The 12,903-nt window shown below is 36.2% G+C and overlaps 1 protein-coding gene across 5 annotated transcripts in view; it reads left to right on the forward strand.

Annotated features, from left to right (window-relative positions):
* Nucleotides 1–12,903, forward strand: part of ZFR (zinc finger RNA binding protein) — an 84,612-nt gene that overhangs the window by 11,370 nt on the left and 60,339 nt on the right. For 3 of the 5 annotated variants that reach the window (XM_023239182.2, XM_023239191.2, XM_023239190.2), the window contains exons 3-5: nucleotides 8,201–8,224; nucleotides 9,696–9,978; nucleotides 11,596–11,740. In XM_023239182.2, coding sequence (XP_023094950.1) covers nucleotides 8,201–8,224; nucleotides 9,696–9,978; nucleotides 11,596–11,740 — 452 coding nt within the window. The remainder of the gene's footprint in view (nucleotides 1–8,200; nucleotides 8,225–9,695; nucleotides 9,979–11,595; nucleotides 11,741–12,903) is intronic. The other 2 variants (XM_045038360.1, XM_023239184.2) reach the window with 1 other exon arrangement.

Here is a 12,903-nt window from a genome sequence, read left to right on the forward strand (position 1 = left end):
CTCTCTCAAAAAAAAGTAAATATGGTATTCTCATCTAATCAGTCAGTAGGAAGGACTTCTTACATAATATTCTGTGACAAGATCTTCAACATCTCAATTTGCTAGAAGTGTATGTGGCAGAATTCTTTCATCTTTTTGTAATGTTTATGCATCACAATTTACTGGATAGGATTCATCAGTGGACAGATACTGAAGGTACGTATGTATTCAAAGATAATCGGAAGGAAGTTGATGGTGTAGAAAGGAAAAGATTGATTAGATTGATCATTCCAGACTTAAAATTGAAAATGTTTGTATGGAGCAAAGAAGATGACTGTCTCTCAAAAAAAATAAATAAATAAAATAAAAATGGAGCCATCAAATGTTCTAAAAAACTTTTTAAGCATTGTATTTTGACAGTTCAGGTGCAGGAAGAAGAGCCAGAAGTAATAAATTAGAACTCATTGGAGATACATTTGAAATCTGGATTCCACATTTACAAGATAGAAACGTTGTGGTTTGTGCATAAAAGTTGATGAGCAGTTAGGCTCAGGGAACGTGGTTTGTTTTAAAACCAAGAACATACGGAATAAAAATTTGGGTTTCTAATAGGTTTTTATTATCCCTTAATCTTCTGTAAATAATTTGTTAAATGACTTCAAAAATATAAAAAGTGCCAGGGGCACCTGGGTGGCTCAGTCATTTAAGTGTCCAGTTCTTGGTTTCAGCTCAGGTTATGATCTCACAGTTTGTGAGTTCGAGCCCCATGTTGGGCTCCGTGCTGACAGCTTAGAGCCTGGAGCCTGCTTCAAATTTTGTCTCCCTCTCTGCTCCTCCCCTGCTCATGCTCTGTCTCTCTCTCCTTCAAAAATAAATTAAAACGTTAGAAAAAAAAGAAAAAAAGTCTCTCAGTGCTTTGGTAGATACATAAAATGCCATAATTTGACCTGGAAAATTTAGAGAAGTCCAACAATGTTGAGCATTAAATTTGGACTCATGAAAAGATCGAATTGTGTTTTGAATGCCATGAAAAAGAAAAAAAACATTTTGTCTATCAATCAATTTGACATTTTATCCAAAATTAAAAATAATGTACACACACAGAGTATGTTTTCCAGAGGAGAAAAAAAAAACACCTTTAATAATGTGAGTGACAGAAGCAGTCTACATTTTCTTGATTGAGACTTTTTCTCATTCCTTTTACAACATTAGGTATTAAACATTGTTTCTGTTTTACAGTGGTTGCTCTAGAAATTTAATATGGATATTTCACACTGTCCAAAGTTAATCATTATCTTTACTCTCCTAAACAATATAAGGACTTAAAATGCTTTATTTTTTTTTCTTTCTTGCCTTTTTTTTTAAACTTTATAATTTATTTTTTATAACTTACATCCAAGTTAGCACATGGTGCAACAATGATTTCAGGAGTAGATTCCTTAAGCCCCTTACCCATTTAGTCCATCCCCCTTCCCACAACCCCTCCAGCAACCTTCTGTTCTCCATATTTAAGAGTCTCTTCTGTTTTGTGCCCCTCCCTGTTTTTGTTATTTTTGCTTCCCTATAAAATGCTTTAATCTTAATCCTCTCCTGATTTTGTGCCATTATTATACAATATTTTAGATTTTTTTTAACCCCACAACTAGTCATTGTTGAACAAAATTATATAGTCAGTGATTTTTTTTTTTAAGTTATGTATTTATTTTGAGAGAGGGCACACACAAGTCGGGGAGGGGCAGAGGGGGGTGGAGGGCTTGAACCCATGATCCATGAGATCATGACCTTGAGCCAAAATCAAGAGTCAGAGGCTCAACCAACTGAGCCACCCAGGTGCCCCATATTAGTGATTATTTAAACTTACTTTCATATTTACCATTTAAAAAAATTTTTTTTAATGTTTGTTTTTGAGAGAGAGAGAAAGGGAGTGCGAGTAGGGGGAGGGGCAGAGAGAGAGGGAGACACAGAATCCGAAGCAGGCTCCAGGCTCTGAACTTTCAGCACAGAGCCCGATGAGGGGCTCGAACTCACAGAGAGATCATGACCTGAGCCAAAGTCGCAGCTTAACTAACTGGACAACCCAGGCACCTCTATCGCTTTTTTTTTTTTTAAAGTTTATATATTTTGAGAGAGAGAGAGAGGAGAACACGAGCAGGGAGGGGTAGAGAGAGAGAATCCCAACCAGGCTCGGCACTGTCAGTATGGAGCCCAATGTGGGGTTTGAACTGAAGAATCATGAGATCATAGATCATGACCTGAGCTGAAACCACAAGTTGGTTGCTTAACTGACTGAGCCACCCAGGCACCCTATATTTACCACTTTTTAAACATAAGTTTATTCATTCTGAGATCATTTTCATTTTTCCTAAAGGAAATCTTTAAGAATGTCCTTAAATATGGGTCTACTGGTAAGATTTTGTGTGTGTGTTGTGTGTGTTTTTAATCTCATGTTTCTCATTATTGAGAAGTCATCACTTAGGCTCTGTAGGCAAATTGTTTTCCCTCAGTGCTTTGTTGGGGCTCTTGAATCTCAGGATTGTTATTTTTTTATTAATTTTAGGAAATCTCAGACATTCATTTTAGGTGTGTTTCCTTTTTCTCCATTTGCAACTCTACTTAGATGTAACTTACCACTTTTTTTCTTTCCTCCTGATTTTTTAACCTCTAATATTTTTCACCTCATTGTCTCTGTCCATTCTAAGTAATTTTGGAGACAATTTTAAGTTTAATTTTTTTTTTTTTGTCAGCCATGTCTAATCAGTTATGTAATGCCTTTCTAAATTCCTGATTATAATTTTTATATATAGTGTATTTTGTTTCTGGAAGTTTTGTTCTTTTAAAAATTCATCTGGTTGTGTTTGATCAATTTCTTGGTCCTTGGTCTTAGTTTTGATAGTCTCTTTTACTTTTTTTAGTGTACTTATTTTATATTTTGTATCTAATAATTCTAATGCTTCTAGTCTTTTCAAATTTTTTTTTTTATTCTGCAAACTCTTGCTCATAGTAACTTGTTTCCTTGTGGGTTTTGTTGTGTTTTTATTGAGAGCTCCTGTTTCTTGGAACATTGTAGCATTTAGAGAGGAAAATGTGTTTTGTGGCATCTGGAAGCACTATCAGCCCAGAGATACATTAAACGAACTTCTTAGCTGGGAGTGTTCCTAGTTAGAGAATGTGCATTCCAGAGCCCAAACTAGGGGAAGGCTGGCTTGTGATTGATTGTCAGGGGAGACTTCTTTCCCCTTTCCCCAGAGCCAAGGCTGAGATAGTAAAGTTTCTTTTACAATTTTCCCTTAAAAGGGGAAATGGGGGTCCCTGGGTGGCTTTGTTGGTTGGGTGTCCAACTCTTGATTTCTGCTGAGGTTGTGATCTCATGGTTTGTAGGAACCAGCCCCAAGAGCCCTGATGTGTGGCCTCTGTGGTGACAGGGCAGGGCCTGCTTGTTGGGATTCTCTCTCTCCTTCTCTCTGTCCCTCCACCCACATATGCCTCAAAATAAATAAACATTTTTTAAAAATCTTTAAAAGAAGTGGGGGGAATGGATTTTTTCCTAATTCACCTTCTGTGCTGGTTCTCGTGGGAGTCCCAGAGTTCTAGGCCATTGCTTCCCAATGCCTTTCATGTCTGCTAACACAGAAAATGATATTTGTTGAGCAGCACAGCAGGCAAAGTGGGAGATTTGGAGCCCTGGATAGGGTTATTGCAGCTGTAGGCAGCAGATATAGGGCTCTGACCATGTGCACTGCTTATTTTCCTGGAGAACTGTTTCCCTGTTACAGAATAGAAGGAAATGTTTTTGTTTAAAGATATAATTTAAAGAGTGGGGAAATGAATGATGAATACCATTATAGACTCTAAGTTAATGCTCTATGGTAAAATGGTGGTTCTTGAAGCTTACAGTTTTGGGACCCCTCAAGCAGTTACAATTATTGAAGACCCCAAAGAGCTTTTGTTTATGTGGGTTATATTTACTGTCTTAGAATTTAAAAAAATATTTATTGGGACACCTGGGTGGCTCAGTTGGTTAAGCATCCGACTCTTGGTTTTTGGCTCAGGTCATGATCCCACAGTTTGAGAGTTCTAGCCCTGCATCGGGCTTTGTGCTGACAGAGTGGAGCCTACTTGGGGTTCTGTTGTCCCTCTCTCTCTGCCCCTCCCTTGCTTGCTCTGTCTCTCAAAATAAGTAAAAACTTAAAATTATTAAGTCATTTTAAAATAAGAATAAAATTACCATATGTTAACCCCAAATTTCTTTATGAAAAATAACTAGATTACTATCCCCCCAAAATAGTGAGACAAGAGGCCTTACCTCACACTTTTACAGAGATTTTTATTAAATTGTTTAGATTAAATTATGTGAAAGCAATAAATTATTTGGATTAAATTATATGAAAGCAATCTGTAACTGAAAAAGGGATAACCTCCTGGATCCTAGTAGTCCTTGGATCACATTTTGAAAATCACTCGTATAAAGATTAAAAAATATAGAGAGTAGCATGGCAGGCTCAATCTGAAGAGCATACGACTTTTGATTTCAGGGTTGTGAGTTTGAGTCCCATGTGGGGTGTAGAGATTACTTAAATAAATAAACTTAAAAAAAAAAGAGGTATAAAAATGTTTTCCCTGTTACCAGATGCCACTTATATGGACAAGTCATTGGTACACATAGTTGTTTTAATGTCAGTAGTGACTATAACTTTAGTATAATAGCCAACTCATACTAATGGAACTTGCAAATGCTAAAAATGGGCTCAGGGTTGGATATAGGTTAGTCCAGAAATGTAGAAATTAGGAGTATCTTAAATTTGTGGTGGGTGGTTCGTCGGTTATTCAAGTTGCCAGTTTGAGAATTCTATTCCAGTACTTTCATGCTCCCCCCTAGAGTAATAATACTGTAATCAAAAATAAAATAGTATAGAAGGGCTTTTAATGAAAAAATTCCCTTATTTTCCTTCTCCCTTCTTCCCAGTTCCACTTTGTAGAGACCCTTACTTTTAGTGCATTCTGGTTTTATTTCTAACCTGCATATCATGAAATCATATGCTTCTCTGTATCTTAATTTATCAACTTTTTTATGCATTATATTTTGACTTCCTACAGTCAGGAGTTAGTACATACTTTCTCATGCTTCTCATTTCTTCTTCCAAATTCACTGATATGCCTATTTCTCTTCAACACTCCATTTCCATCAAAGGTAGTCAGTTTCTCAGTACTCTCTATTTTAGGAAAAGAATCTTGGAACTCTGGTGCTTTACTTTCCCTCTTTCCCCACCCCATCCCCCAACTTAGCTGTGGTTGTACTTGTGATTAACATTTATGTTATATTCTGTAATCGTAGTTTGTCTTCTGTAATTTAGGTTGATTCTGAAACTTTAATGCAAAAACTTTTATTCTTTTATGATTGTAAATAGTAGTACTTACTGTGGAGCCAAGTGGTGGTGGTGTACGATTATCATTTCTAATATGTTTGTTCCATTTTTACAACCCTGTGCCACTTAATAGAACAATCTTCCTAGGTTCAAGTTCAAATGGATGTTTGTTTTTTACATCCTACTGATTGCTTAACTGTGGTGTCTTTTACCAGGATCATGCCTTTCTTGAGCAATTTCATATTTGCTGAAGCCTTTCATTACCACCCCCCCCCCCCCCCATCTTTTTGGTGCCTTGATTGTATCTTAAGATTTTTCCAGGCTCCTGGTATACTGTCCCTTGTCCAATCCTGTTTTCCTGGACATTTCTCTCCTGGAGGCCTCTATACTGTTTTTACTTACAGTCTAAGCTCATTGCCTGTGTCGGTCTGCTGCACAGCTGCTGACCTGGCCTCTCCTCTCTCCTGGATTTAGATCCAGTGTTTATAGGATCTCATTTTTTTTTTCTTGGTTTATTTTTTATTGAAGTACATCCTCATGTTAGTTACTTCAGAAAGGGGGGTGGTGTATAGGTAGTAAACTCTTTCAGTTCTCGAATGTCAAAAAAAAAAATAATTCTGTCTTGATGGTTTAGCTGGGTACAGAACTCTGTATTAATAATCATCTTTCCTTGAATTTTTAAGACAGTCTGCTGTCTTCTAGCCACTAGTGTTATCAGTAAAAGTCTGATTTTCATTTATTTGTATACAGCTGACTTATTTTTTTTCTTTCTGGAGACTTGAAAGATTTTTTTTTTTTTTTTAAACCTTGAAGTGTTGTAAAATGCTATGTCTCTAGATGTAGTTCTTTCATTCAATTTTGCACTCTGTAGTCCCTTTAAATTTGAAAATATATGCTTCCCTTCCAGAATGGGAAATACTATTTCTTAATTTCTTTCATTTGGTTTTTTCTTTTCTTTTCAGAATTCTTTCCAATTGGATATTGGACTTCCTAGATTATCTTCTCTTTTCTAGTTTTCATATTCTGATCTTGTCTGTATCCCTCAACTTTATCTTCTACCAGAGTGTAAAGTTTTTATTTTATGGATAAATCAGAGTTTTTTAAATTCTTGTTTGTTGCCTTGAGATATTCATTTTCTTTGGATCAATCCTGTTTCTTTTGCAGTTTATAGTAGGCTTTCTTCCAACTGTCTGGTGATTTTGGTCAGCTATCTGTTGTGGTAAGGTCTCTGGTTGGTTTCACTTTCTGGTAAGGAAGGGGAGAAAGCTGGCCATTAACCTCCAGTTTAAGTCCAAGAATATAAAAAGTGTCATTACTCTTTAATATTAATAATTCCCTAAATATTTTATTTTTCAACCCCGAAGAGAAATACCTTTCCATTTTATGTCTGATTCTTCAAGTATTTCATAACCTTACTTACACATATTTTTATATGTTTGTTTTGTGGTTAATTATTTAGTTTGTCCTGGTTTAAAACTGACTGAAGTTTATTAGACTTAATTTATTCACAAAGGATATTATCTAAATGGAAGCTTCTTCTGAATGAAAATGAAAGTCTTCTCATTTCACAAATAAATTTTTATTACAAGACTTGGGTTCTTAATTACTTGTCCAGTTTTATTTTAAAAAATTAATGGCCATTAAGCCTTAAATTTTATGTAGGGATATAATTTAAGACTTTTATTCTAACACTCCAAAGTAGGCACAATCCTTGGTTTAAAATATTTCGACCTAAGACTAATTTTGCTTAAACTAATTTGAACTTGAATTTTTAAAAATTTACTTACTTATTTAGACTTAGCCAGTAGATATTTAATTGAATTGGTATGGTCCAGGCTGGTCATATACATCACATTAAAGGCAGTTTTTCTAAGCATATTTCAAGTTGAAAAAGAATTTCCCAGATGGGTTTAAGATAACCAGAGAGTCTTTATTTTGAACAGCAGACAGTTGCCCTAGCCCTTAAACCCCTGGGAATTGGGACTAGATCATCGTTCATCATGATGCTTTTGGTAGAGGATATAGTTTCAGCCCAGATGATGGGTAGGTATCTGGCTAAGAGCAGTTGGGTTAGGCAGCCCTAGGCATGTACTTTATGATAATTGCTAAAGGTATTGACATACTTTTTATATGGTTACTGGGAAGGATGATTATAAGATTTATTGTTCAAGCCAAGACACATGGGTGTGAGAGAGTACTGTTAATAATTATGAGGGGACAGTGGGCTTAAACCAGAGCATATTGTCCTCCCTTTCTCAGTCACAGGGTCTTTTAAGGATCAGAGGCAGTATAAGTCAAATTGACTTAACGTTCCTATTCTATTCCCACTCTCTTTTTTGTCCTGTAGGACAAGTTTTGGGGATCAAGAAGTGTGAGCAAATATTTTGATAAATAGCGTGGGGTGAATGGAAACTGTATAGGAGTCCAAGACTATCTAAATTTTTATATAAACAAACCCCTTTTATGCAGTGTAGTCTGAATGTGTGAAATTTTATAAGTAAATGTTAAATATAAGTTTCACAGAACTGGTGTATTTATATTTTAAATATAATTCTTTTTCTCAGTTCTAGGAATTTTGAAGAAGTATAATATGTTATTGGCATTTTTTTCTTAAGGCTGTGGAATTATCCATAGAAAATGTCAATCCCAAACCAATTTTCCACTATTTAAATTTCCCTTCTCCTGTCTTTCAGTTGTCATATATGTAGAAATTATTAGCTATTTTTAATATCAAAATGTGGAAAACCTCTTCCAAATATAAATTATAAGAGTTTCTTTGGACTTTGTTCTAAGTTTTTGTTTTTTTTTCTTTTTCATATTGGGCTGAAATCTGCCACCCTTCCATCCATTGGTTCTAGTTCTGTTCTCTGGAGCAGCATGGAGTAAGTCTCTTCTATTAGAAGGCAGCTCTCATATCTTCCCCAGTCATCTCTTCTAGACTGAATGTTCCCAGGTCCTCTACTTTTTATGTGAAATAATACCCATACTTATAAGTTTCATATTGATTCCCTTTGAATACATTATAATTATCAGTGTTTTCCCTAATATGGTTAAAATGTGATGGCCCCAAATTTTAATTGTATGCCATATTTGTATGGTATTGTGCACACCAGTGAAGAATATCCTGTACTATAACCCATGAATCAGACACTCTATTAGTGCAGCTTCAGCTTACGTCGGGTATTTTTTTTCTTAGCTATTCTTAACTTGTTGGCTCATATTAAAACTTACGGTCATCTAAAACCTGTCAGCTAAAATAACTGTTGGGGCTTTCCTTTTTTTAGAAGGCATTTCTGCCTTGATAATAAAACTTAAGTGTAATTCTAAGTGTATTAGAATAACAAATACACTTTCATGTGCTAACATCTGTAAGCCTTGGTTTTATATGACATAGACTCTCAATTTAAAAATTAAACATTTTTCTGAGAACTTTAGCTGGAAATTTATTTGATCTACAGTTTTGAAAAATGTTTTTGCCTCTTTATGTTTTAAATGGTTATGATTGAAAAGCATCTGACTTAGGTCTTCTTTTGCAACATGTGCTACATTTTTAAGAGAAAAATAAATGTATGTAATGAAATGCTGCCTGTAACTTGGGTAATTTATCTAAAATCATAGATAGTCCATTGTAGGTTTTGTGCCCTAGAGCAAGATTTCTCAACCTCAGCACTATTGACATTCTTTGGATAATTCTTTGTTGTGGGTAGTTGTCCTGTTTATTGTAGGATAAGTAACAGCATCAATGGTCTCTACCCACTAGATGCCAGTAGCACACATCAATCACCACCACCTCCTCTGCAATTTGACCATCAGAAATTATCTCCAGACATAGCCAAATGTTCCTGGAGGACACAATCTCCTCCAGTTGATAAGTACTGCCCTAGGGTATCAGAAGTATTTCTTATGTCAAATAAGTAATAGTTTCTCCCTTAAATGTTTTCTATAATTGGAGTTAGAACTCAATATTTTTAACATGATTTCTTTGTAGAGTTTTTTTTAACTATAGAACAAGAATAAAGAACTTTACAAACAAATATTTTTTAAAATTCCTAGTTTCATCAGTTTTTCTTTTCTTCCTAGTACTGCTTTTTATCCCAGTTTGTCATCCCTGCTTTGTGATATGGTCCATGATCTTAAGCGTAGTATGTGTGACTGTCCAATGTTTTAAAATTAAGGAATAAAAACTATACAACAGTAACAAATACGGTATTGACTAGGAGGTTTATTGAGTTCAAATACTTGGTGTTTTGTAGCCCGTGATTAAATTTCTTGAAAATGTGCTTTGTATTTTATTAAATGCTTAGATTTTACAACTAAATTGTATTATCTTTATTCTTCTACTCCACAATATAGCCAGCAGCCAGCTTCGGGTGTAGCCTACTCTCATCCAACTACAGTTGCTAGCTACACTGTCCATCAGGCTCCAGTAGCTGCTCACACAGTTACTGCTGCCTATGCACCAGCGGCCGCCACAGTTGCAGTTGCCAGGCCTGCTCCAGTAGCTGTTGCAGCTGCTGCAACAGCTGCTGCTTATGGAGGCTACCCCACTGCACATACAGCAACTGACTACGGTTATACCCAGAGACAACAAGAAGCACCACCACCACCACCCCCAGCTACTACACAGAACTACCAGGTAAGAAAACTACTGGTTCCACTAGTCTTGACATACATGCTTCAATGGCCATAGTGTGTGATACAGTGTCCAAGCCAGTGCTTTCAAACTTGGGTCTTCGGAAATCTACCTGTAATGATGAAGTGAGTGTGTGTTCATAGGTAATTTAGGGGCATCCTTGCAGTGAGTTTTATGTTAGTAATTCCCCTGAGTCCATTCAACTCCATTTTGTATCTGTGTCTGCTTTAATTAAAAATATTTTCCATTAATTACTGGTTAAATATTAACCAAGGTTTTCAGAAAAATGAAGACATAGTGAAGATGCTCCTTGTTTGTATTATGGCATTATTCATCCATTTGGAACACAGGCTGTGTCTCCTCTTTTGAGAACCATGAGCCTAAGCTATATAGGCCAAACAAGTTACATAGTGTTCTCTTGAAATTTAACAAGGACAGAAAACTGTTGCCTGTACATTCTTCCGCTCAAGGTATTCTTTCTTGGTATGTAACAAATTGATGACTGCTCTTATTCATTTAGTTGCTTTTGGTTCAGTCTTTTGGGGACCCAAAGATCTAATTCCCTTTTATAGTAGTACTATGTTTGTTATGACACTAAATTACTACTTACTAAATTTGGTCCTCATGTTTTAGTAACCCATTTTCTGTTTGTTTGCTTTTAGGATCTGTATTTATTGATTGATTGATTGATTGATTGATTGATTTAAATGTTTGTTTTGAGGGAGGGGGTGGGGGAGGGACAGAGAGAGAGAATCCCAAGCAGGGTCAGCACAGAGACTTACACAGGGCTCAAACTCATGCAAGATCATGTCCTGAGCCAAAATTGAGTTGAATGCTTAACTGACTAAGCCACCCCAGCTCCCCTAGGATCTGTTTTTAAACTCAGATCCTTCTGGACTTTGCCTAGTTTTCCTATATTCTTTCTAAAGTATATAAATTTATTTTGTTCAGTAATGAATTGACATGTGAATCATAACATTAGTATTTTCTGTTACTATTGGGCAAGTTACTAAACTCCTTTTGCCATGTGTGATTGTTTTTATTATGTCCAGAGACACAATATAATAAATCCATTGTTTTTAATAGGGTGTATGCAACCCATCATTTTCTGGGCCTTGCCTATTTTTTCAGCCTTTCCACCTGCATGTCCCCCTCCTCACTTTATGCAGTGCCAGAGTTCACCCAGCTCACCTTGATCTTCACTGCTTTGGAGACTTATATACGGTGTTCTTTCTTCCTGGAACCTGAGTTCCCCTTTCCTCTCCACCCAGAAGCTGCTACTCATCATGTTGTTAATAGTGGTAAAGAATGAAAAGAAAGCCAGAGCAGTCAAAGCTTAGAACACACAGGTGGTCTTTACTATGAGATCCATTTTTAAAGATAGGCATTATTTTTAAATGCTTCAGTGATTTTTTTCTGATGTGAAAGTTAAACATGCTGCTTGAAATGGTTTTGACCTTATTTGAAGTCCAAAATGATTGCCCTTTGTTTTGAATTTGATTCTTATACATAGGTCTGTAGTTAGTTGTTTTCCTTTATTACACTTTTATATAGTAGAGTTGGGTTTTTTTTCCTGCCACTTCACTTACAGGAAGACTTTCTTTTATTGCCTTTCTTTAGGACTCGTACTCGTATGTAAGATCCACCGCTCCTGCTGTAGCTTATGATAGTAAGCAGTACTACCAACAGCCAACAGCAACGGCTGCTGCCGTAGCAGCTGCTGCCCAGCCTCAGCCTTCTGTTGCTGAAACCTACTATCAGACAGGTGGGTTTTATTAGCATATAGTTTCATTGAAAACTACTAAAATAAATTGTTCACTGTGTTTAATGAAGGTACCCTTTTGAGTTCATCTAAGGTCATTGTGTTACATTACTTAAAAAGAAGCAGGTTTTAGCCTTGTTCTCTGTTCTGCTGTTGTAATGCCTTTGAGTACCAAAGAGAGAAGGCCATGGGGACAAATCCTAATAATGCCCTTTTCTTACAGTTCTCTTCCTGCTGTGAAATAAGCTATACAAAAGGAGTTATGGTGATAATTTCTGGCCACATTCTTATCTTCACTAGAGATGCTCAGAACATATTGCTGCCTGCCTTTGTGTAACCAGTGGAGACCCTTTGAGGCCCCCCACCTTTTTAAGTTTTTAAATTTATTTTGAGAGAGAGAGTGCAACTGGGGGGAACGGCAGAGAGGGAGGGAGAGAGAGAATCCCAAGCAGCCTCTGTGCTGTCAGTGCAGAGCCCCACACAGGGCTGGATCTCAAGAACTGTGACCTCATGGCCTGAGCTGAAATGGAGAGTCGGACACTTAACGGAGTCACCCAGGCACCCTGAAGATGGATTTTTTTAATAGAGATTGAATTGAAAACTTTTAAAAACAGCTGAGTTCAGAAAAGTAGACAGTTCATTTATTTTAATTATTTTTGAAGGACTGTGAGAGTGTGGGTAGAACCTTGGATTAGGAAAAAGTAGGACTAGCCTCTAGTACTGACTTTACCACTAATGTGGGTAGTGATTTTTACTTCTTTTCGTCTCTGTTCTCTTATTAGTAACTGAGGTAGTTGATCCAGATCTCTCTAGGGTACTTCTAGTTCTCAGATTTTTATGAGTCTCTTAAAAGTGGTATACAAATATTTTTATAGTTATGACTGATTTTTCTTATAGTTTGTTCTCTAATGATTTGTGAGTACACTGATCTGTAGTGAACTTCATAGTTAATTATCAAAGTTAGATTGTATTTAAGAGTCAGAAGAGCCTTGGTTTAGTCTTGGGTCTGATATTGACTATGTGACTTGTAAGTCATTTAGCTCTTGGACATTAATTTCCTTTTGTAAAATGCCCTGATCTGTGTGTTGTGTGGATCAAGTTTCATACTACATGTAGATAACAGTTTTATAAACTGAACTGCTGTTTACTTAAGGTACCTTTACTAA

This window comes from Felis catus, chromosome A1, assembly GCF_018350175.1.
Source record: "Felis catus isolate Fca126 chromosome A1, F.catus_Fca126_mat1.0, whole genome shotgun sequence".
Taxonomy (NCBI): domain Eukaryota; kingdom Metazoa; phylum Chordata; class Mammalia; order Carnivora; family Felidae; genus Felis; species Felis catus.